General features: G+C 54.1%; 8 protein-coding genes across 8 annotated transcripts; 6 read left to right on the forward strand and 2 right to left on the reverse strand.

Moving 5' to 3' along the window:
• PSV08DRAFT_391864 (uncharacterized protein) lies at positions 1-3,539 on the reverse strand (the record flags this gene model as incomplete). Its single annotated transcript, XM_014218226.2, has 3 exons — positions 1-922; positions 976-1,595; positions 1,649-3,539. The coding sequence occupies 3 exons, from the start codon at positions 3,537-3,539 to the stop codon at positions 182-184; spliced, it is 3,252 nt and encodes a 1,083-aa protein (XP_014073701.1). The 3' UTR covers positions 1-181.
• Positions 3,540-4,315: 776 nt separating this feature from the next.
• Positions 4,316-4,933, forward strand: PSV08DRAFT_248203 (uncharacterized protein; the record flags this gene model as incomplete). The annotated part of the gene is made up of 1 exon (XM_066092365.1): positions 4,316-4,933. The coding sequence occupies one exon, from the start codon at positions 4,316-4,318 to the stop codon at positions 4,931-4,933; it is 618 nt and encodes a 205-aa protein (XP_065949046.1).
• Positions 4,934-7,133: 2,200 nt separating this feature from the next.
• PSV08DRAFT_224916 (uncharacterized protein) lies at positions 7,134-9,459 on the forward strand. Its single transcript, XM_014218280.2, has 6 exons — positions 7,134-7,378; positions 7,431-7,650; positions 7,700-7,928; positions 7,981-8,857; positions 8,959-9,214; positions 9,263-9,459. The coding sequence occupies exons 1-6, from the start codon at positions 7,166-7,168 to the stop codon at positions 9,271-9,273; spliced, it is 1,806 nt and encodes a 601-aa protein (XP_014073755.1). The 5' UTR covers positions 7,134-7,165; the 3' UTR covers positions 9,274-9,459.
• A 404-nt stretch (positions 9,460-9,863) lies between these two features.
• On the forward strand, positions 9,864-11,550 carry PSV08DRAFT_362975 (Alpha/Beta hydrolase protein). The gene is made up of 2 exons (XM_014218281.2): positions 9,864-10,085; positions 10,156-11,550. Exons 1-2 carry the CDS (start codon positions 9,981-9,983, stop codon positions 11,311-11,313), a joined length of 1,263 nt encoding a protein of 420 aa, XP_014073756.1. The 5' UTR covers positions 9,864-9,980; the 3' UTR covers positions 11,314-11,550.
• Positions 11,551-11,864: 314 nt separating this feature from the next.
• Positions 11,865-16,441, reverse strand: PSV08DRAFT_224922 (uncharacterized protein; the record flags this gene model as incomplete). The annotated part of the gene is made up of 2 exons (XM_014218241.1): positions 11,865-16,289; positions 16,406-16,441. 2 exons carry the CDS (start codon positions 16,439-16,441, stop codon positions 11,865-11,867), a joined length of 4,461 nt encoding a protein of 1,486 aa, XP_014073716.1.
• A 1,206-nt stretch (positions 16,442-17,647) lies between these two features.
• On the forward strand, positions 17,648-18,730 carry PSV08DRAFT_181562 (zinc finger protein-domain-containing protein; the record flags this gene model as incomplete). The annotated part of the gene is made up of 1 exon (XM_014218282.2): positions 17,648-18,730. The coding sequence occupies one exon, from the start codon at positions 17,648-17,650 to the stop codon at positions 18,728-18,730; it is 1,083 nt and encodes a 360-aa protein (XP_014073757.2).
• Positions 18,731-19,127: 397 nt separating this feature from the next.
• On the forward strand, positions 19,128-20,294 carry PSV08DRAFT_391873 (Alpha/Beta hydrolase protein; the record flags this gene model as incomplete). The annotated part of the gene is made up of 1 exon (XM_014218238.1): positions 19,128-20,294. The coding sequence occupies one exon, from the start codon at positions 19,128-19,130 to the stop codon at positions 20,292-20,294; it is 1,167 nt and encodes a 388-aa protein (XP_014073713.1).
• Positions 20,295-21,349: 1,055 nt separating this feature from the next.
• Positions 21,350-22,936, forward strand: PSV08DRAFT_224926 (uncharacterized protein; the record flags this gene model as incomplete). Its single annotated transcript, XM_014218283.1, has 1 exon — positions 21,350-22,936. The coding sequence occupies one exon, from the start codon at positions 21,350-21,352 to the stop codon at positions 22,934-22,936; it is 1,587 nt and encodes a 528-aa protein (XP_014073758.1).
• Positions 22,937-23,235: the final 299 nt, after the last annotated feature.

Consider the following 23,235-nt stretch of genomic DNA (forward strand, 5'->3'; position numbering starts at 1 on the left):
CCTTTATCGATGTCCAAACTCCGATTCGTGATATAGAGTACAGGAGAGGGAAAATTCGTAAAAGGGAGCACCATATCGCGAAATGACCTGCGAGAGGGCTTGTGATTCATCATGTAACCAAGACGGTGCGAAGTGATGAGTGGTGGAGATGATACGATAGTGAACAGTCAAGCGCAAGCACTTAGCTCATGTCCATCATATCGGCATCACCGTAATGTTGGCCAGTGTATGTAGCAAGAACCTCATCACTTGGGCCAAAGTTGCCCTCGTAGATGGTGGCACCAGAGCGACGCCTAGAGTCAACCCATCGGCAGCCATAGCACTGGAGCACTTGGTCTGCCGTTGGTCGTTGATCAGGGTCGCGGTTCAGCATTGCGTATACAACATGGTCCATGGAGTTGGGGTCGTTGCGTTGTACCATGAAGGATGGTGCGCGTGCGAGGTCCTCCTCCGGGTTGGATGCTGGCTTGACGGAAATGCAAGCCATTGAATCCTCAGCAGCGTCAGACATGAGGAAGCCATCCATGGAGGGTCTCGCCGACTCAGAGATTGGGTCGCCGTGAGAGTCTCGGCTGAGGGTGCTGCTGTCCGCGCTCCAAGTCAAGCTTGGGAGCACGTTTTCGAACTCGCCTGAGCGAAGCTTTTGCCAGTAGTCACCGTTTTCGGGGATAACGCAGTTACCAGCGATTTCGGCGAGCATCATGCCCAGGGCAAAGACGTCTGCAGGCTTGTCGAATCGACCAGAGAGTTGCTCAGGAGCAAGGTAGTGGCGGTCACCTTCGCCATCAATGCCAGCAGGAGCTGGCCACTGGCTCGCCAAGCCAAAGTCGGCAATCTTCAGCCCACCCTCAAAGTCAATAAGAACATTGGCGGGCTTGAGATCAAGGTGAATGTATCCTGCTTCGTGAATGGCTTTGAGGCCCTACAATGGGGGGTTAGCTTGGCTCGCAAACAAAAAGCTATTTTTGGACTTACCATCAACAACTCAAGCAGGATCTTCCAAATGCGGAAGTCATCCAGACGGCTATTAAAGCCAACAGTGTCGAGGTATTTCCTCAGGTTACCGCCCTCGCAGTACTCGGTCTGGATGTAGAGGTGCTGGTCAAACTCCCAGTGCGTCTTGATGCCCAGCACGTGTTCGTTACCGCGCAGAGCATAAAGAATCTCAACCTCACGCATCTTCTTTTGGCGGTCGCCTGGGCCAATGTAGGGCTTCTTTGACTTCTTGACTACCCAAACTTGGCTGCCAGCAGGCGACCTTTGGGGTGAAGGCTTGACTGGATGGCTGACACGGTACACGGTCGAGAACTCGCCTTCTCCACCATCAAGAGGCTTGATCTCGTGGAATCGCTCGCTCAGCGACTCGTCGACATCGTTCTTGGTCAGGCCAATGGGGATTGCCCCTGATACACTGCCGAAGAAGCCAGAGTCACGAGGTGTGGTAGGGGTCGCGGGCGCGAACGAGCCGAAGCTAGCGTTGAAAGGGAACGACCCGCGACGGTTACCGGAAATTGACAATCTGCTTGCATCTAGAGGTGCGCCAGAGTCGTTTGCGGGGGTTGATGGCGATTGTCCACCAAACAGACTTCCGGCTGCTGTTATGGGTTAGTGTACTGTTGTCGAGTCTGGGATGGAAATGTGTACTTACTTGTTGGTCGACCATCGTTGTCAGGAGCGGCAAATGTGTCTGAGCCAATCGAAGGGCGCGAGCGAAACGTCTTGCGTCGCAAGCTGCTCTCCTTTGAGCGACGGCTGGAGCTGTTGCTGGGCTTGGTTGGTGTTGGTGGCATGTCGTCCACACTGGACTGGCTGTCACCCATGCGGTTCGCGGTCGGCGACTGGCTATCTGGTTGGGTGTCGTCGTCATTGTCTCCATCAATGCTGACAAAGCTGCCGCGGCGCTGCGTGTTGCTGGCCATGTCACCAAAGATGCTTGGTCGCTTACCAAACGACTCTGTGGAGAATTTGGACACATTGGCACTAAAGGGCGTGCTGGGAGTGCCAAACTGGTGCTGGGGTCGCGCATCGTTGCCGAATAGGCTGCCCGATCGCTTGACGAGGGGTGTGTCGAGGTTGACGGCCCTGTCTCCCACAGCGGGAGGGAACGACTGGCGCTTTGAAGGCGTGTCAGGCATGACATAGACGCCGGCCGCCGGTTCATCCGCATTGCGATTCTTCTTGGACAAAAGGCCCGTGGAGAAGGCGACAGGCGCTGGCGGTGCAACTTTGAATGGAGTGTCGAACGGCTCATGTGCAGATTGCTCGTACTCGGTTTCAAAGGGCCGGCCTATACCGATTGGTAGGGAGCGAGAGAAATGGGGGTTGCTTGACAGGGGAGGTGCAGGAAACACGGAGTTGGTCCACTGCACGGCCGGGGCTCGGGGAGGAGCCATTGGTGTTCCGCTGATGCTTGATGAAGCAGAGTGCGGTGTATGTGCGTGTGACAAGGGGTGCGGGAAAGATGCTCCACCCCGGGCAAAAGGTGTGGGCAAGCCCATGCGACCAGCGTCAAAGGTGGATTTTCGGAATGGTGTTTGGGCTGGTTGGGCGGGTGTTTGTGTTGAGTTGTTGATTGAACCATCAAAAGAAATGCGATTGCGAGTCTTGGAAGCAGCCGGGCCAGGGAAGGCGAATTCGCCCTCGTAGCTTGGCTTGCGCGGGGTGTTTGACCGCTGTGATAGAGTTGACTTGCGCAGTGACGTTGTGCGGTGGATAGGCGATTGCGCGCCCGATACAGGTGAGCTGTTGAAGGAGAATTCGTTGGTCACGTCACGCTGGCGGGGCGCATCGTCCGGAGAAGCTCGCTGTGCGGGAGATGGGTCAAAGATGCTCTCAAAGTCGTTTCCAAGACTCGAGACGGCGTGAAGGCTGCGGCGCTTTGCAATGGGGCTGGATCCGGGCGATCCGCTAAGGTTCATGAGTCCATCATTGCGCTTCAGCGGGCTCGACTTTGCGGGCGCTGCTGCTGGTGGCGACAGCTCTGAACGGCGCGCAAACTCGAATTTGATGGGCTTGTCGTCGACTTCTAGGCGCTTGTCCATGTCCATGCTGCTTGGCGATTCTGAGCTGAGGCGTCGCACGGGCGTGTTCTCCTGGCCAATGGTGGGCCACGTCATAAAGGGAGTCGCGTTACCGTCCGTCGTCTCGGCCAAGGCGCGTCGTCGCGGGCTCTTGGACTTGCTGTTGCGAGTGCGCGGAGACGAGCGGAGGGGTCCTGAGCGGCGCAGCGAAAACTTCTTCTTTGCTGGAACGGCCTGCGCTAGCGGTGATTCTGGAAAAGCTGCAATGGGGCTTGTGGGCTTGTTGGAGGCCTTTGGCGAGAATGCGCGCGCGATGGCGAGCGGGGAGATGGGAGAGCGGGGCGTGTCCGAGTTGCGCAGCTGGAAGCGCGATTGCTTGGAGGGCGAGCGGGAGAGGGAGCGGCGCAGTTCCTGGAGGTGGGAGAAGTGGGTACCGTCGAGGCGATAGCTGTGGGGGTGAGTAGGAGACGGAAAGTGCATGGTGCCACCCTCTCGGCTGGGGGAGAAACCAAAATCCATGGTACGCGCAACGGGGTGGTGGTGGTGGTGACGTTGCGAGGGGAGCGGGGATGGCGTCGCGGGCGAGGTTGGTGGATGGCGGGTCCGGGTGTTTTTGTTGTTGTTGTGGTTGCCTCAGGGTGACCGGTGGAGTCGTGTCTAGGCAGTCGCGACGCACATGAGGAGAGAGCTAGTCTTCAGTCGATGGCTGGAAGGCTGGCGGGTTTTGCAGGCGGGCGGGCGCGGTGGAATGGATGCGTCGAGTGCTGGCGGGTGCTGGCGGGCGATGCGCGATGGCGTCGTGGTGGGTTGTGTGGAGCTTGGCGGCGGCGGCGGCGACCTGGAGGAGCGGGAATTGCACCTCAGTAAGCAGCGGGCGACGTGTGCAACTTGTCCATGCAAGGCGTGGAGGGGATGCAGGATGCAGAGGGGTGGGGGCAGACAGGAGAACAGGAGGGTGTCGGGAGGCGGGTGGGTAAGGCGTGGCTGGTGTTGTTGGCGTGTCCGTGGGCGATTCGCTGCGTGTCGTGGTGGAGCGAGGGCAGGATGCGCGCGTGTCAACGGCGGGCTGGCCAGGTGGGCGCGACACGAGGTGGAGATACAACGCAGAGGGCAGAGGGAGGGCGATCGAGGGATAGAAAAGACCCTTTGTGCGCTCGTCTGCGATCGGCTGGAAATGGGGTGGTATAATATGGGAGGAGACGCGTTCGCGCTGGCGGGCTGGTGTGGCCGCAAGGCGCAGGGCCCGTGCGTGCTCGCCCACCGACGACACCCTGCAGGCCGGCCGTTAGCCTGGCATGCCAATCGCTGCACTGCTCGACACCCAGCATGAAGCTGCATCGCCGGCCAGACGGTGGGGACGCACGCAATGGACAGGCTCTGCGCTGCTCTGCGCTGCGCTGCGCTGTGCTGCTGCCCGCACCGCCGACATAGGCGCGCGCAGCCTGCCCTGGTGGTGGTGCGAGGCGCTGCAGCGGAGCCGTGGGTGGTTTCGCCACACCCAACTGCCGTGTGCGCCAGTCTGTGTGCGTTTGCCTGTGTGCGTGTGCGTGTGCGTGTGTGCGTGTGTGCTGTGTGCTGTGCGTGTGCTATGCGTGTGCTGTGTGTGTGTTTACTGTTTATTGTTGATCAACAATGCCGGACCAAAACAATACTCGCCACCACCAGTCCCGTCCCCCAACCACGGCATCGGGGCACCGCCAGCATCCACGCCGCTAGGATCCCCCCCAATCGCGCCATGGCAGCAAATGAGGCCAATCTTAGCATCCTCATGCCCGCTAGCTGGGGCTGCGTCATGTTCAATAGGGGGCTCTCCTCGGCCAGTTCACAGTTCGCTGGCGGCCCGCTCGCTCCCGCCAGCTCGCAACACGCAGCCCACACGCGCTTGGCTCTCCGCATCGCATCATGATTGCTGATTGCCATTGTCTCCAGCCTGCCCCTCGACGCCTATCGCGCTATCGATAGCTTCTGCGAGTCGTGAGACAGCTGCCACGGCCCATGTCTCGCGTCACCACCCAGCATCCCACTCTCAACTTTGCCATGCCCGTTGGCGCCACCACTGCTTATTCCCACGACATGCCAGCCTTTCCTGGTCCACCAATACTCCACCTGTCCACCAATATGCCCGCCCTGTCGCCTTCAATAATGCCCTCATATGCCCCTCTTCCACCATCATCCCTGTGAGCCTCAAAGAAAAAAAAAGGGTCTCCGTTGTGTTTCGTCTCGACATGGCGCCGACTGTTCCGCCCCGAGCACCGCCTTGTTTCGATTCTGTTCCATGGCCTTACCGTGTCCGACTGTCTACTGCTGCCCAAACCGTGGTCGCCATTGCGCGTCGGCTTTGAAATCGAGCTTCGTCTGCGTCATGCTTGCCCTGCAGCCATCGGCCACGTGCTATCCAAGATGCCCGACTCTGTGTACATGACGTCGGCCTATTGTCCCCTCCCCCCTTCACAAACATTAAGACATACCACTACGTATCCACATGTAGATACACATGGTCTCGATAGGCACGCCCTTTGTCTGATACACGCTAGCAACAACATCATACTTGCTCATTGGTCCCAGACTGGCGGCCCGCATGCTGTTCAATAGCCCACGTGCTAGATGCATTCACAGGGCCATCGACACCAAACGCGCCAAAGCGCGGCTATGACGCTCATGGCTCAAGCACATGACGATGACATTCAGAACAAACATCATGATACCATACTCTACCATCAACAGCCATGCGTCATGACAGAAAAACAATTCCCCCAGGCATCCGAGAATACTTCACGGGCGACCGCATCTGCGGCCGCCGTCATGTTGTCTCCACTCGCCTGTAGCTCCAACGAGCAAACGCAGGAACGCCCTCGTCGCGCATTTCCATCGCCGTACCTGCCTTAGCCTCGACCGTCTGCTGATCGCCGCATATCCACTCAATTTTGGTCCGCATGCAGCCACCGAACCCAGCCGGTGCGCCTCACTCGAGTGCCTCACCAACAAGCAACCATGCCCTGCTGAGTAAACGGCGCACCGGATTCCTGCGACGGTTTGACATCTCAAGCACGGCCCGCAAGATGGTGCTTTTGCGACTCCTGGCTGTGCTGCCCCCGCTGCTTCCATCTGACGCCTGTCACGTCTCAGAGCCATCGCACCAGCCCTAGCCGCACTCACAGCGGCTATCAGTCTAGCCACAACCTAAAAATGGTATTGTCTCAGTAAACGTTGCAAACCAACACCCAAACACATTGATTCTCTCCCCGACGCTTGTCGCCCACCCCGCATTGCCGTGGTAACAAGACGCAAATGCATCGTTGGGCTTCAAAAGAACTATGAGGACATCAAGTGCCATGCCCCGCTCCGATAACATAGCACCTCGGATCAGAGTCCCAATAGGGTTGACGCCCAAATGCACATGCTTTTCAAGCTGACGAGGCCACGAGGTCTTTGCCAGGGCTGCTAAATGATTTACAGGGTCCAGGAATGGTCGGTCCCCAGTCGCCATACCGCCGCCAAGGCCTCGTCTTGCGCACCACACGCCCCATGCCGCCTGTCTTCGTATTCTCCAGAATGCCTATGCGGGGTTTGCCCTTGGGTGCGACGGCAGCGAACATGGATCTCGAAGATCATGGATGCTGGCCAAGGGTCGGTTGAATCTGCCACCAACTTTGCCTCGGGGTCCAAGTCATTCTCGGGCACTGTCTCTGACAGATTGCGGCCCTTCCTGTGTGTCTTGCACAATGCATTGCCCAAAGACGGCCTCCTTTATTTTTTTCCCCAATGGTAGTCGCCTTTCGTTGAAACAAATTTGATCATTTCCCACGCACTATTACATACCGAGCCTCGCATGCCAATCTATCATTGCCTTGGTAACTTGCACATGTTGCATTGACTGTGATTTTTTTACGACTTTGGTATTATGCAGGTTTGACCAAGCGAGGGTATTACGGGTCCAAAGAATTAGGCAGCAGACATGTGAGTAATCCCGTAAAGTCCATCCATGGTTGAAGATGCATGGTTGTTTAATGCCGCTTTGAGCCGGATGGAAAAACTTTGTTCCGGCCGCTGGAGTCAATGGCGGGGTGAGTCAAAAAGTTTGGCGGGGCATATATCTGGACGCGCCGCCCACACGAGCAAGTCGTCTCTTACAAACAATTGCAATAATGGCTGACGAACAACCTGCAACCCAGCCTCCGGCTGCCGAGACCAAGGATCTGCATACCGATCCCGTCACTGGCGAGAAAATCTCCAAGAGTGAACTCAAGCGTCGCCAAAAGCAGCGCGAAAAGGACGAGAAGAAGAAGGAGAAGGAAGCATCTCTACCAGCCCGGCCCAAGAAGGAGAAGAAGGACGACATTGAGGAATTGAACCCAAATGTTCGATCCCCGCCCTGATATTTCCATGCGATGTTCTGCTAATACATCCCAGCAATACTTTGAGATTCGATCTAAGAAGATTGCCGCCCTCACAGCCTCCCAGGACCCCAATCCTTACCCACACAAGTTCCACACAAACTACAGGATCGCTGACTATGTACGCGACTACTCACATCTCAAGAAAGGCGAGACAGAGCCCGAAAAGGAGATTCGCATGGGTCTCCGTGTCATGACCAAGCGATCGGCTTCCAGCGCGCTCCACTTCTACGTTTGTATGTATATGAGACTAGAAATTGCATACATATCTTTAACTATTTACAGGCAAGGCAGAGGGTGTTACCATCCAGGTCATGTGCCAATTGCAAGAGTCCAAGGCCGATGTGCCCTTTGAGAAGCAGCACGAGAACATTCAGCGTGGAGACATTATCGGTGTTATTGGCTTCCCTGGCCGAACAAGTCCCAAGAAGGGTGGCGAGGGTGAACTGAGTATCTTTGCGCGTGAAGTCATCCTCCTCACACCCTGTCTCAGGATGTTGCCAACAGAACACTTGTAAGAATCACTCAAGGCCTAAAAAAAAGGAGAAGTACTAACCTTTTGACAGTGGCTACAAGGACCAGGAACAACGCCACCGCAACCGATACCTCGATCTCATCATGAATGATTCGACGCGCAATACCTTCATTGCACGCACCAAGATCATCAAGGCCGTCCGCAGGTATCTCGATGAGCGCGACTTCTTGGAAGTGCAGACGCCCATGATGAACAAGATTGCCGGAGGCGCAACAGCGCGGCCCTTCAAGACATACCACAACGAACTCGACATGGAGCTGTACATGCGCATTGCACCCGAATTGTACCTCAAGGAGTTGGTTGTTGGTGGTCTTGAGAGAGTATACGAAATTGGTCGTCAGTTCAGGAACGAGGGTATCGATCTCACTCACAACCCCGAGTTCACCACCTGCGAATTCTATATGGCATACGCCGACTACCACGATCTCATGGACATGACTGAGGAGCTGGTCAGTGAGATGGTCAAGGAGGTCACTGGTAGCTACGAAACCGTCTACCATACCCAGAGTGGCGAAGTCTACAATGTCAACTGGGCAAGGCCATGGAGGCGAGTTAACATGATTCCTGCTCTTGAGGAGGCTACTGGAGAAAAGTTCCCACCAGCTACTGAACTACACACTGCTGAGACGAACGAGTTCCTCAAGAGGGTGCTCAAGAAGGTCAACGTCGAGTGCTCGGAACCCCGCACCAACTCAAGAATGATTGACAAGCTGGTTGGTGAGTTCATCGAGGAGACTGCTGTGAACCCGACCTTCATCGTTGGTCACCCTGAAGTCATGTCACCCCTTGCCAAGACCCACCGAGAAATCCCCGGTCTTTGCGAGCGTTTTGAGGCCTTTGTCTGCAAGAAGGAGATTGCGAACGCCTACACCGAGTTGAACATGTCAGAAGTCCAGCGCCAACGTTTTGTAAGTCGAAGATGTTTCTCTTTCAGATTGGGCAAACAAAAGACTCGCCAAATATCGTTCAGAGAGCGCTTCAAGGTCCGCAAATACTGACAAATTTCCAGGCCGAGCAAGCAAACCAGAAGGCGGCAGGTGACGACGAAGCACAGCTCATCGATGAGACCTTCTGTCAGGCGCTCGAGTACGGTCTACCACCCACCGGTGGATGGGGTATGGGTATCGACCGTCTGGTCATGTTCTTGACAGACCACTACACCATTAAAGAAGTGCTTACCTTCCCATTCATGAAGGACATTGTTGAGGACAAGAAGACGGCAGCCGAGGTTGCCGATGGCACCGGCAAGCCAGTTGAGGGAATTCGTAAGTAGAGCATGGTGCGACATTGATTGTTATACTAACAGTGTGTAGCACACAAATAATTTGCACAGCATTTCGGCGCATTGGGTGGGTAAGAAAATGACAACGATAGAGGCAATCTAAGCCTACACAATTGGGTATGAGAACATGAATGAAATCCAACCAAGACATATATGATATGCGTCTTCCAATCGTGACTGTATTTGAAACTGTAGAGGATTGTTTATTAAGCCCATCTGTATGCTGCAGCCTACCTGTTATTCGATGATGCTGACTTTGTCATTGAGAACTAACTGTATCGAGAGAATTAGCTTGCGTATACACTCCGAAACGCGATTGTAGAAATTTCGTGTTTGTCATACTGTTTTCACGGGTTCGAGATGGATACTTTCAGCCGATAGTCGGCTCCCCGCCCGCGAACTAAAATCTCCAACCGCCCGAAAGAGGGGCGGCCCGCGCCTCCATGGGCCGAACGACACACGACGCTCACTGCATCGGCAAACCCCGTGGAGTACCAGATGAGAAGGAATTCGCAATGTCAAAAGAGGCAATTGAGTATAAAGAAGTGGTGCTGGTACTGCTCTTCCTTTTTTTTTTCTTCCCTGATAAGTTTACCCCTACTATCGGACTTTAAGGGCCCAGACCATTTTATATTGTATGACTGAGTGTAGATACGAGTTGCATGAGAGTGTTTTCTACGAATAGCTCTAACGATAAAACGAAGAAAATCAACAAAAGTATACAAAGAGGATAGTTATCCAGACTGAAAATGGCGGCACCAGGGGGCAAGTTCTTCATCGAGGATAAATTGGACATACCAGCCAAACACCACGAGTCGTTTGAACAGCTATGGGAGACGAAGTGGAAGAAGCCGGTAGGTATCGCAAAGCATTTCTTCAAAAATCATCTGCACGCTCGATCATCAAAAACTGACCTTGACATAGGCTGAGATGGGCGTATACCCCTTCATGTTTGGTACCGCCTCCGACTTCGAGCCCATTGTCGCCGAAATGGTCAAGAACAACATGCGCGAGCCCTACGACTGGGACGCCTACGCCCGCACATTCTTCCCTCAAGCCGAAAACCTCGCCTCCATCGCCCGCGCAGCCGAAGCAAACGGAGAGACAGAAAAGGCCTCAGAGTACTACCTCCGCTCCAGTGCCGTCTATCGCATCGCCCGCTTCCCCGCCCCACGCAGCCCCGTCCAACGCGAAGCCTGGGCCAAAGGAAAAGAAGTCTGCCTCAAAGGCCTCTCTATGCGTGAACACGCCGTCCACGAAATCCTCATCCCACACACGCACCGCAATGAATCCGACGGCTCCCACATCCCCGTCTACCACCTCGTCCCCTCCACCGCCTCCCCTTCCACCCCCGTCCCCCTCCTCATCATCTTCACAGGCCTAGACGGCTACCGCACCGAACTCGCCGTCTGGATGGAGGGCTTCCGGCGCAACGGCATCGCCACCCTCGTCCTCGAAATCCCCGGCACAGGCGACTGTCCCGCCTCCCCCTCCGACCCCACCTCCCCGGACCGCCTCTACTCCTCACTCTTCGACTGGGTAGCCCAGCAGCCCGCCCTCGACGCCGCCAAAACAGCCATCTGGGCCTTTAGCACCGGCGGCTACTACGCCATCCGCGTCGCCCACACGCACGCAGCCCGGCTCGCCGGCGTCGTCGCCCTCGGCGGCGGATGCCACCACATGTTCGACAAGGCCTGGCTCGATCGCGTCAATCACCTCGAGTACCCCTTTGATCTCGCCGACACGCTCGCCTACAAATTCGGCTTCGGCACCGACGTCGCCCGCTTCAAGCACGAAGCCACCGCACGCTTCTCCCTGCTCAACGATGGTACCCTCGATACCAACCAGTGCGCGAGGTTGCTGCTCGTCAATGGCACCGACGATGAGATTTTCCCCATTGACGATTATTATCTGGCCTTGCAGAGGGGACTGCCCAAGGAGGCGCGCTTTGTGACTGGCGTCAAGCACATGGGCGAGCCGGAGAGCTTTGGTGTCATTATGAGGTGGTTGTATAGGTTGTGGGGGGTTGAGGCGGATATCGGGGCGCAGATGGCGACGTTGATGTTTAAGCCCAAGTATTGAGTTGGGGGAAAAAACAAAGAATGCTACCAAAGGGGAAATAAAGCGTACAAGTGGAGAAGCAAGAGTGGGTATATGTTATTAGAACTTTGTGTGTTGTTTGGCCTGTTCGGTGTGCATTACAAATTATCCTACATTTCCCCTCATCTTCTCCATCAATCAATCACCGCTCTCTCTCTCTCCTTGATTCACCTTCCATCCTCGAAAACAACCGTAGTATACGCTACCGTGGGGATATAACGAGAAAAAAAAAGAAACCTGGTATCATTGTTGCCATTATGTCCCTCACTCCACCCCAAAAAGAGAACAAGTAGGAAAAGAAAAATATCTAATACCTCCTTCTCCTTCCTTCATAAAAGTCTGCTTTCAAAGAACGCAGAGAATAATAGCCTAGGCAAAAAAACAAAAAAAAACAAGTAAGAGAATTGAAGATAAATAAGCAAATATATTTGCAGTTCATAGATTGCACAGGATATGACAAGAGGAAGAACAAAAAAGAAGAAGAAGAGGACCTGTGCCTTGAACACGCGGAGTAAAGTGCCCAACACTTCACCTCAATCATTCAGTCCAAAAACACGTCTCAGACCCTGAAACTTCTTCTTCTTCCCACTTCGGCCATACGCAACCGATTGGCCCTGTGCATCGACCACAGGCGCAGAGACATTAGACACAGCACTGGGCTGTCGCGTGGCGAAACGCGGTCTACGAGACGCGACGCCGTCTGAGCTCATTGGCCGATCATCAGTCCCAATGGGTGGTGGAGGAGGCAGAGGCCAGTCCGGGGTCGATCGTCGTTGGAGCTTGGGCGACCGCTTGGGAGAGGTAGGTGCTGGCTCAGCGAACTCCTTGTCCTCGTCAATCGGGGTCATGGGAGCGCCCTTGTCGCGGTTGCGTTGCGCAGGGGGCATGGGAATGTCACCGTGTGTAGAGAAGGGTTGCACTGGCTCGGGTTGGGCAGGGACAGGTTCGGCTTGAGGCGTTTTCTTTTTTCCTAGGCCAAAGAAACCACGCTTCTTCTTGTTCTTGCCAGACTCAAATGTGGGTAAAGTGGCATGTTTGCTATCGCGGAGCGAGCCAGTGGCTAGCGCTGCACCCTGCCCATTAACATTGCCCTTGGTTCCATTCGCTTGTGGAACAGGCTTGGAAACGTCCTCAGGAATCTCCTCATCCACCTCTTCTTCGAGATCTGTAGAGTCACCGTCCTCTTCACCAGGCTTTCTTGGGATACCTCGGACTGGAGTCAAGCCAGGAGGCAACTCGTAGTCCATCGGCTCGTCGTCCGAATCTTCAAATCGACTTTGAAACAGCCTGGGCCGGTCATCTTCATCCTCATCACTCGAATCAGCAAAGCGGCTTTTGAATGGCACCTTGACCACTTTGGGCGCTTTAGCTGGCTGAGGCGTTTGTTTGACAGGCTTGGGCTGCTTGGTGAACGAAGGCATCGGCTTTTCCTGTATGGGTGAGGTCGGGCGGACATCAGGTCCCTTGCGGAACCTTCCCATTGGTGACAGTGATCGGATACTGAACCTCGATGATTTGACTGGGTCCGGGGTTGGTGAAGAGGATCGCATCGACCTTCGCATGGCAGGCGATGGAGACTCTGGCGGTGAGATGGCGCGAACCTGTCTTGGAGCTGGTGCACTGGCGCGCAGGGACGGTGTAGGGTTCTGCCTCATGGAGCCACGCATTGTGTACCGTCCACCCTGTTGACGGGATCCTCGGCTTCTGGTTCGCTGGAAGCTGCTAACAGAAGCATCAGAATCACTATCATATGTAGCTACTGGTGCGGGCTTTGGCTTCGCAGCGGGCATACTCTGTGGCCTTGCCTTGGAGGCAACTGGAGATGGGATATTTTTCTTTTGCAGTGTGCCTCGGGGCTTGGTTTCCGCCGGTGCCATGCTATGGCGAGATGCAGCTAGGCTGATGTTGGCCCTTGATGGTGTATCCTCTGACCGCATACTATGTCGCATCTGCGGCTGTGTCCTAGGAGGGTTTTCTGGTCCTCCCCTCATAGTCGAACGCATTGTCGAACCCATTCGGGGTTCAGTTGGCGCATCTGTGTTTGAGCCACCACGCATGGTTCTTCTCATATGCACCTCTGAATGACTTTCCCTAGGCACAAGAGCCTGTGTCGTCTTGTTTTGGGGCTCGGCTGGTCGAGTTGTTTCTGGGGCTGGACTCTTTTTCAAGGCCGACTTTAGAGGCTTGGTCGCCGGTGACGGTGAAGCTACTGATACCGGGCGGTCCTGCGAAGTTGAACGTTGTGTTGGCTGATCAATAACCTTCTTAGGAGGCGGTATTTGCTCGACAGACGTCTCGACCTTATCTGCTTGTTTGAAAGACGCATTCAAACCACTCCAATGCAACTGAGCAGGGGTCCAGTCTTGTGTTGGTGTTGCCTGTGAGTCGTCACTATCCTCTGCAGAAGTCTGTTGCTCAGACTTCGAGGTGGGGCCTTCCGTTGCGTCTTGATCCGCATACTTTGAGCGCATCAGTCCAGATGACGAAGGGTTGATCGGCTTATCCATAAGAGCATCGATACTAGCAAATCCACCCCCTTCAGACAAATCCTCGTAAGCATCGCTATATATACTGCTTTCATCATCTGTAGTGTCTTCTTCGTGTGAGTTGGATTGTGGCGCCTGACCTGTCGGCTCTGCAGTGTTCGTGGAAGGCGCTGATGTAGATATAGCTGGTTTGGGGGTTTGGCTCCTAGCGCCAGTAGCATCTTCGTCCCATCCTCCAGGAATGGTTATGCTTGGAAAATTTGGTTCAGGCTTTTCGAACGGGCTGGGTGTTGCAGGCTGGAATGCAATGTCGGGAACATGGGCGTTTTGTTCTGCTGCTGTGATTGTCGTCGATGGTACTTCTTCATGCGGAATAGACAGAGACTTTGGCTCCGGAGCTGGTGATTGCTGAGGCGTTTCTTTGTGCTCTGTAACTCCGTGCTTGTCCGAGTAATCGCTAGAGTCTGACACGTAACCACTGCCTTCCACAGAAGTAACCTCAGGTGGAAGAGGATCAGTTGATCCTCTCTGCTTTCGAGTGTGGTCGTCAGAAACGATGTTGCCAAGCGCAATGTCGCTTGAAACCCGAGATTGATCACCGACAGGACTCGTGGAGACGGTCTCAGTTACCTTTTCAGGCACTTCCTCCCTATGACGTCGCTCCTTGTCTCGGATACTACCGAAAAGAGGCAGAGCAGGTCGTGGCTTCTTAAGGTCTTCAAACTCATCGTCCTTTTCAGCTATTGGACTCCACCTGGATGCTCCGAGGCCTCCGTAACTCGGCGGCTCAGGATGAGCCGGGACAGAGGTAGTAGGGGCCACCACATCTTCCTCAAAGCTGACACGAACGTTCTTCTTCTTGCGCCTTCCTCCCTCCTCCGAGGCAGTGTCCGATGCTTCACTTGAAGCACCCCTGGTGTGCAAAAGGCCGTTGGAGCGAAGCGGAGATTCGCCGCGACGCGACACTGAGGGCGACGCTTTTAGTGCGGATTTTGCCGGGGATACTGATCGGGGCAACGGTTCATGCTTCAGCCCAGTAAGTTCGGTAGCTAAGGGCGCGAAATGAGCAGTGCGCGGTGGGCTTAAAGGCGAGTTTTCATTTCGCCCAGCGCGTTCGCGGTCATGACTATCATAAGTACTTGCGGGCCTAGAATTTACCGGGGTGGATAGTCGGGGGTAGGGGTTGTCCTGGTTCTGGGCGACAGTGGACGAAGCCGCGTCGTCATCGTACCCGACAATCGTGCCATAGCCAGAATCTTCAAGTCTGCGACTAGTGTTTGCTTGCTCGGGAGGCTGCACATCAGCGTCATTAAAATCATCAGAATGACGTTGAACAGCCGCCAGTGGTTCCTCTCTTCGCTGAGGTGGTGGTGGTTCTTGTCGAACGTAGTGACGAATAGGACTGGGTGATCCACTATCCATTTGTTTCTCTGGTATATGAACAGAATGAAAAGTCTCTGCAGGCTTTGGTCCAGGTTGAGGCTCGGGCTCGGGCATTTCGTGTATCTCTCTATGGCGGGCCATGGCGTCCTGCTTGTGAATAAAGGTGCGGGACGATGGGTCATAGACGGCATCTGGCGAGTTCGGATCAACGGGTCGTGGGGCCTGTCTCGACGGATATGTTTGCTTTTGTACAGCTGTTCCGGATGGCTTCACACGCATACTGCCGCTCGACAGCCGAGAGCCTTCGACACCATGCGAGATGCGATGTGAGCTGACTGGGCGCTCAGCTGCATTCTGTACGGATCTCTGGACATTCTGGACATGGTGGCTAGAGACACCGCTGGATGTTTTTGGTCGCGAGGTTGATGCCATGCGCTGAAGGGCATCTTGGTTGACAACGGGCGCGCCAAACCATCCAGATGAAACGGTGGTTTGTGGTGGGCTCGGCTTAGTGCCTACTGCACCAGGGGACATGGGGCGGGAGAAGTTTATAGACCGGGCAGTGTCCTCCTCCTCTGACACATGGGTAAGAGGGTTGGCGGGACGTTGGGGCGCTCGTCGAGAAGTACTAGCGCCCCTGTCTAAGCTCACACCTCTGCCTCCGCCTCTGGGGCCTGGCGATGCTCCGCGATAGAAGGGCTCGACACTCGATGCGCGGCGGCGCATGCCACCATCGTGGTGCTGTATGTTTGCGGGCACAGGCGGGACAGGCGGCGCATTGGTTTCAGCTGGGCTTCCTCTGCCCGGCGATGGTGCGCGGAACGAGCGCTCCGTCATGGACCCTGAACTCGACTGCCGATGCAGGGAACCGGACGGCTCTCTCGAGTAGCTGCCGTTGGATGAGAGCGAGCCGCGTCGGGCCATGCGCTTGGTGACGGTGTCTGCTACGGACGTCGGTGTTGGCGAGTGAGTGCGCAGGGCTGCTGCGGCGGCGGCGGACGAGAGAGCGCCATTGGATTCGGCGCTCTTGATGAAGGCTTTGGAGGCGGCGAGCGAGGCGGAGGCGCTGGGAGGAGGCGCTCGCTGGGCCTGCACGGGGGAGAGCATGTGTTAGCAAGCACCGCGTCACCATATCCATGGCCATGTTTGCGCGACACGACGTCTGCGCGCGCGCATCCACAGCCAGAAGAAAAGGCACAACCTACCGGACTCGAGGCGGCTCTTCGTCGCTTGCCAAACATGGTGGGCGGGCTGAATTAGGAATTACAGCAGTCGTGGGTGGATCTGCATTATCTCGGCGTCTATGGGCGTGGTGTAGTCTCGGTCTGGGGCCGAAGTTGAGGTGCAGCAGCAGGGGCCGCTTAGATGATGTCACGTCTAGTAGCAGACACGGAAGCCGGCGGCAGTGGATCAAGGAGCGTGCGAGGCCAATTGCATCGAGCGTACGGGAAAACAAAAGGAAAAGGAAACCAAGGGAGGGACAGCGCAGACGTGGCGGGCGGCAGGGCGAGGAGTGAGATGGATGGGTTGCGGGCGGGCGAGGGTAGGAAGAAGACGCCGTCTATTTGGTTCGAGTGGAGTCGTCCAGGCAGGCAAAACAGGCAAGAGGATCGCCTTATGGTACGCCGTCGAGGACAAGGGCAGAAGCTTGGACGGGGTGTCGTCACGGAGCAATAACATTCATACACCTGTTCGTCACATCGCGCAGCCCAGGCCACCGCACAACACGACGCCGACTCGCTCAGTCTAGATGGCTGCTCCAGCCACAGACGTCACGCCCTTGGACCGGCCCAGGGCCAGCCGGTCCCTGATTTGCACTAACGGCCCATCGACACAGCAACACCATGCCAGAGACCCACTTGGGCCACGATAGAGCCTTGACTAGTGGCCTACTGGAAACATGGCAAGGCACGAAGAAGGGGTCGTGTCGAGGATACTGCCATGTTGTCAAACCATTGTGTGTAGAGTAAGCACCACTCATCCAGCTAGCCCACAAGGCTGACCCGGCGTCAGCCCTCCGCTTTGCTGCCCCAGGCCCGGAGCGCATGAACTGGAGAAGCATCTTAATTAAACAGAGCCAAGGGCAAGGACTGAACAAAATACCAACGTTGAAAATGGGGGCCATTTGTTGCCAAACAAGCCAATTCATCGGAGACTAAATTGGCCCCGGGCGATGCACTGCACGAGAAAACGCTCTATTTGGATGGTACTTGACAAAACAACACTGTTTCGCTACACTGCCATGGGCCGGCTTGAGATCAAGCCTGTCGGTTGGCAGTAATACAACATCAGTGTGTGTTGTTCCTGAGGTATCCTGGATCCGTGAACCATGGTTTTATCTACTGATACAGTGTTCTTTCCTGCAAAATAGTTAGGCTGCCACTTCTCACCTACTATAAGTTTCGACACATGAGTGACGAGCAGTTTCTCTTCTAAAACTCTCAACCATGTATGCGATAACTCTATCACAAGACATTTTGGACTGGTGCAGAAGCATTCTGAGCACCTCTCCCGCCAGAGCCAACCACATCGAAGTCGGTAGGGGACAGTGTGGAACGGTGCTTGTGTTAAACGACACCGATTGCGTCATCAAGATACCTAATTCTCCTTCCAAAGAAGATGAGCTTTTTACCGATTATCAGATTCACTACTCAGTATACAGCGCTCTGGCCCCTCTCACCTCCTTAAACATCTCTGTCCCTCGGCCTGAAGCATGGATCATGCGCGAGAATACAACCTGGTTTTCAACCGATTCTTGCTTCCTTAAAGGGATTCCGTCTCTTCCAAACTACGGCCTCATTTCGAAGCGCACCTTGTCCGTACCTCTCTGCTTCCGCGAAGACATTGTGGACTTATTATGCCCCGAAGCAATCAAAACCATCAAAACCAAATTTCTCGCGAGACATGAAAATAAGGATTGCCTGGTTAGAATCTATCTAGGTCGCCGCAGTTGCACGTCGCAGAGGGAAGCCGGCAACATTCGGCTTCGTAACTTTCCACTTCATGTCAACGAGATGAAAGGACTCCAGTTACGTCCAGAATCCTACGCTGTTACCTTGGCACAGACTTTAGCCTTACTCCACTGGAAAGTCGGCATCGACGCAAACGATGTAGAATTTGTTCTTGGAGGCGGTCATATAATCAGTAGTAGTTATCCAAGCGAACAGGAAGTTCGTGCAGCTACAAAGCATACAGCAGGAAGGCTACATGTGCCCAATCTCAGAAATCAACAGACATCAATGTGGCTGCTGGACTTTAATCAGTGCCAGCGTTTCGAGTACTATGCGGATGGTGAGGCAAGATGTAAGGAGGTAATAAAGAAATTAGTCGAGGGCTTCTGGTTCAATGATCCCTACTACCCGCGCCCCAATGCCACCGACGAGGAAGACAAGAAACTTTGGCATGTCTTTGCAGAGCATTATCTCAAAATGAGTGCGGAGCTTGTTTCTCATCATGGACCAAGGGAGTTCATCGAGGCTGTGGTGGAGAAGGGTAAACAACGGTCGGAAAGTTCTTTGTTTGGTTTATAGAAGGGCAAGCTCTTTCCTGAAAAGGTTAGGCCCTACCAAGTTGAGAACTACAACAGGTGAAACCAACTGTGGATAGATCGCATCTGCGATACAGCCTATGGTTGCATTAAAAGTGACCTTTTGCCCCCGTAAGACTCGTTTTTGTTGTAGAAGAGGATTGATAGGCACGTAAATTTAGCAGGCGTCAGCCTCGTACTACCACAACAAGTGGGCCACTAGCATTACGCAGCTTGGCAGCTCCTTCTCACATCTTCCCCGCATCGTAGACTCACTTTTAGCTCTACACTATCATCTCAGATCGTACGTTTCTGTACCTGAAAAATCAGCTACACTAAGCACCAACTGCCTATTGCTTCATCCATACTTTTGATCCACTCCCACGTGACAAGCCATCAATATGTCGGCTTCGCAGCTACTGCCTCTACCACTGCCAGCCGGCATCACCGAAAACTATGTTCACTGCTCATCCAACGGGCTCACCTTTCACGTAATCGAAGCTGGCTACACGCCAAGCCAACATAAGCCTCTCATTGTTCTCTGCCACGGTTTTCCCGAACTTGCCTTCTCCTGGAGAAAGATAATGTTGCCATTAGCAGACGCCGGCTACCACGTCGTTGCATTCGACCAGCGAGGCTACGGAAGGACCACCGGTTGGGATAACTCATCCTTCATCAATACCAATTTGTCGCAATTTGCTATGACTAGTGTCGTCCGTGACGTGGTTACCCTAGTCAACGCCTTGGGCTATCGCGAAGTCAAGTGCATCGTCGGTCATGACTTCGGGGCTGTGACTGCTAGCATGTGCGCTTTGATGCGCCCGGACTTGTTCAAGAGCGTTGTGATGATGAGCCATCCATTCAAGGCTCCTGAGCCCCTTCCATTTAACACAGCTCGAGCTGAGCGCCAAATGCACGCCTCTGCACCGCCACTTGATGTCCACGCTGAGCTGGCGAGCCTAGCTGAGCCAAGAAAGCACTACAAGTGGTACAACAGTACTAGTGTAGCAGCACGAGACTGGGCAAACCCTGCCCAGGGTTTGCATGAGTTTCTAAGAGGATACATTCATGTCAAATCAGCCGACTGGAAACAGAATGAACCCTACCCGCTGGAGAGTTGGACGGCCCACGAGCTGGCAAAATTACCTTTCTACTACATTATGCCGCTACACCTATCCATGCCCGAAACTATTGCTAACATGATGACTGGCCAGGACATGTCGGCGACCAAGTCATGGATGCCCGACCGGGACCTTGCAGTTTACGTGGAAGAATGGTCTCGAACAGGTTTCCAAGGTGGCCTCAACTATTACCGTATAACCACTGATCCAGATCGTATGAAGGACCTAGAGCTTTTTGCAGGCAAGAAGATTGAGTGCCCGAGTACCTTCATATCAGGCGCAAACGACTGGGGGAACCATCAGCAACCCGGGGCCATTGAGTCTTATCCGGATTCTTGTTCTGACTTCCGAGGAAATCATTTCATCAAAGGCGCAGGTCACTGGCCGCAGCAAGAGCAGCCAGAGAAGGTGGTGCAAGAATTACTGGCATTTCTCGACGGTCTCTGATGCTGTCGCATTCGCTGTCTGTCCGATTTCCGTTCAAGGTTACATTCACATTTCGCTTTCCATCTACGCATCGTATGTCGACTATGTCAACCGTATGCACAGACCAAAAACCTCTTTTGGCCTAGTAGGCCAGCGCGGTGACTCTGAGGCTGTTTTGTCACACAGCCCTTATTTGACAAGCCCCGTCGTTCCATGGCCACCACCTCGTGCTCGAGTCCGAGATACCGGATCTACGTAAGGTCTTGGCATCGGCCTCCGATGTTTACTTAGTTACCACTCACCAAATCTGCTCAGCCACTGAGGTCAATGGCGTCCGTGCTCCAGTGCATTCGCCTAAAGCGACAAATGCGGTACTATGCTTGTCTAGACTACATGAATCCTACTGTACTCTGCATTGCATGTTATCTATACGTCTGACACGTGAGTCTATTTCGGTTGCTTTATTGGCCCCAGGGGCATGATAAGAATAACAAATGCAGCCAATCTACAAATTGCAATGGAAAGCCTCCAACAGTACTGCACTGTGGTATCCTATTTAGCAATTCATCTAAAAATTAAGATTAATGCAGAATGCGCGCCTACAACTTCACAGCTCGGACCGAACATACGCCAGCTTTGGCCCCCCGATCCCCTATGAAGCTCATGGTAGTGCTTACTTAACCATACCCTGAGCGCGTGTCATCACTGATAGGCTGCACGACCAAGCCACTGAGACATGTTTGGCAGACCCGATTACGAGCTGCAGGAACATTGTGTATGAACAAATTTAGAGCATCAACACCGGTGCTCTCCAATAGAGGAATATGCACCCAGGGCTCGATAACGATATAAAATCGTCATGGAATCATTGATAGTGAACAGCAGTTCAACCATTTCATCAGCCACCAAAGGCACTCTTTCACTTTGACCCTATCTCCTTACCGCTCATTTAGTCTTTCACTATCCCGATGGCAACACCCCCTCAACTATCCAGTGGCTGCCGGTGCAGACCGCCCCTAACCTCTCCTAGCCTACTCACCACTCTTGACTCTTCCGGAACCCGCCAATTTCAACTCATGGGATTCCGCAATTCGTCCACAGAGTCACTTGAACATTCTTTACCGAATGTTCCCGAGGAGGAGCACGGTGACTCGAATGAGGGCGTTATCCAGAAGCACCAACGTCCAGATACACTTGATACCCCTGACAATACTCGAACATCTTCTATCAACTCGTCGCAGGAGAGCCTCAAATCCACATCGACACAGACATACGCCTCAATGGACGAGAAAAACGCCAGCACTAAGTCAAGCAACGCTGTGAACACACACAGTTTTTCTGCGGTCCCATTGCCAAACACAAGATGGACACACCGGCAGTGGATCAAAGTCTTAAGCCTCCACTGGCTCTCGGCCTACCGCGTACTTATTGGGCTAACCTTTATCATAAATACTGTGGTATTTGCTGTTCTATACAAGCGCCTCTCTCTCGCCGCACCTCTTATCGCTACCGCCGCCAACATTTTCGCCGCCGTATTTGTTCGCCAAGAGGATCTTATTAACTTAACCTTTGCCTTTGTAGCGAAATTTCCCTCCAACCTACCATTGTGGTTTGCGAGGACGATTTCAGATCTACATCATTACGGCGGATTTCATATCGGCTGTGCAATCTCAGCGCTCCTATGGTACACATACTTTGTATATCGCAACACTGTATTCTTCCTCGAGAATACAGACGCAGGGACTGTAAAAGCCTCTATGTGGGTCGACATCATCACTTGTTATTCATTCCTGTTTTCTATCTTTCTTGTGTGCGTTACGGCTCACCCACGACTCCGCGTCAAATTCCACAACACATTCGAACACACGCACCGCTTTGGGGGTTGGACAGCGCTCATCGTCCTTTGGATCCACGCCGGCGTATCAAGCAATAGCCCAGGCAATACAAATATGCACACCAACCCCGCCGTATGGCTCCTAGCCGCCACGACCTTTATCATCATCCTCCCCTGGACACGCATGCGCCGAGTACCCATCACCACCGAGCTCGTCTCGAGCCGGGAAGTCAAGCTCAGCTTCCCCTTTAAACACATGCCTTACACATCGACCATGCGCTTCTCGCGGAGTCCCCTAATGGAATGGCACGCCTTCGCCACCATTCCCAATCCCGACGGCGAGTCCGCATACATTGTGATTTCCCAAGCCGGCGACTGGACAAAAGCCATAATTCAGAACCCACCGTCGCACATCTGGATCCGCAAGCCAGCCGCCATGAACTTCCTCGCCTTCTCCCCGCTCTTCAACTCCCTCTTGCTCGTCGCCACGGGAGCAGGCATCGGCCCCATGCTCTCCCTCCTGCGCAGCCCCGCCATTGCCCAGATGAAGAAACAGGGGCGTACCATCAAAGTCATGTGGTGCGTCTACCAGCCTGATGCGCCACACTGGCAATTCGTCCAGGATATCATCCGCAATGTGGACCCTGACCCGAGGATTTTCGACTCCAAACAAGGCAGACCGGATGTCGCGGGCGAGACCACGTATTTGATGAAAGAGGCGCAGATCGAAGCCGTCATGGTAGTTAGCAATCCAAAGGTTACGCGAGAGGTTGTTGAGGGGGTTAAGGCTTGGGGTGGGGCCGCGTATGGTGCTGTGTTTGATTCTTAGACTGGGGGTTGAAGTCTTTGTGTATGTTGGGTGATGTTGATAGTGCTGACATGTATCTTGGGGATTTTCTACGAGTTGTATTCGATCTTCTCATGTTTGTAGAGGACGAGGGGGAAATTGCTGAGGGGATGATGATGCTTTATATACGCCGAATTTGAAGTGGGGGAGGGGAGAGGGGAGATATCTTTGACTAGAGTTTGGAGGTGACATTTTGGACAACTACGACAAAAAAACATATATGAAGATTTACGGGAAAAAAACAGGCGGTTATATTTCTGGGATTTTAGTGGGGACAGGGG

Source organism: Bipolaris maydis (assembly GCF_028858645.1).
Source record: "Bipolaris maydis strain C4 unplaced genomic scaffold PSV08scaffold_8, whole genome shotgun sequence".
In the NCBI taxonomy this organism is placed as follows: Eukaryota; Fungi; Ascomycota; class Dothideomycetes; order Pleosporales; family Pleosporaceae; genus Bipolaris; species Bipolaris maydis.

Excerpts from the sequence above, each read along its gene's own strand:
- PSV08DRAFT_224916 (XM_014218280.2), top strand. The coding sequence starts at position 7,166 with ATGGCTGACGAACAACCTGCAACCCAGCCTCCGGCTGCCGAGACCAAG. Across the intron at positions 7,379-7,430 it reads TTGAGGAATTGAACCCAAAT|CAATACTTTGAGATTCGATC; the intron begins GTTCGATCCCCG and ends AATACATCCCAG. Across the intron at positions 8,858-8,958 it reads AAGTCCAGCGCCAACGTTTT|GCCGAGCAAGCAAACCAGAA; the intron begins GTAAGTCGAAGA and ends ACAAATTTCCAG.
- PSV08DRAFT_362975 (XM_014218281.2), top strand. The coding sequence starts at position 9,981 with ATGGCGGCACCAGGGGGCAAGTTCTTCATCGAGGATAAATTGGACATA. Across the intron at positions 10,086-10,155 it reads AGACGAAGTGGAAGAAGCCG|GCTGAGATGGGCGTATACCC; the intron begins GTAGGTATCGCA and ends ACCTTGACATAG.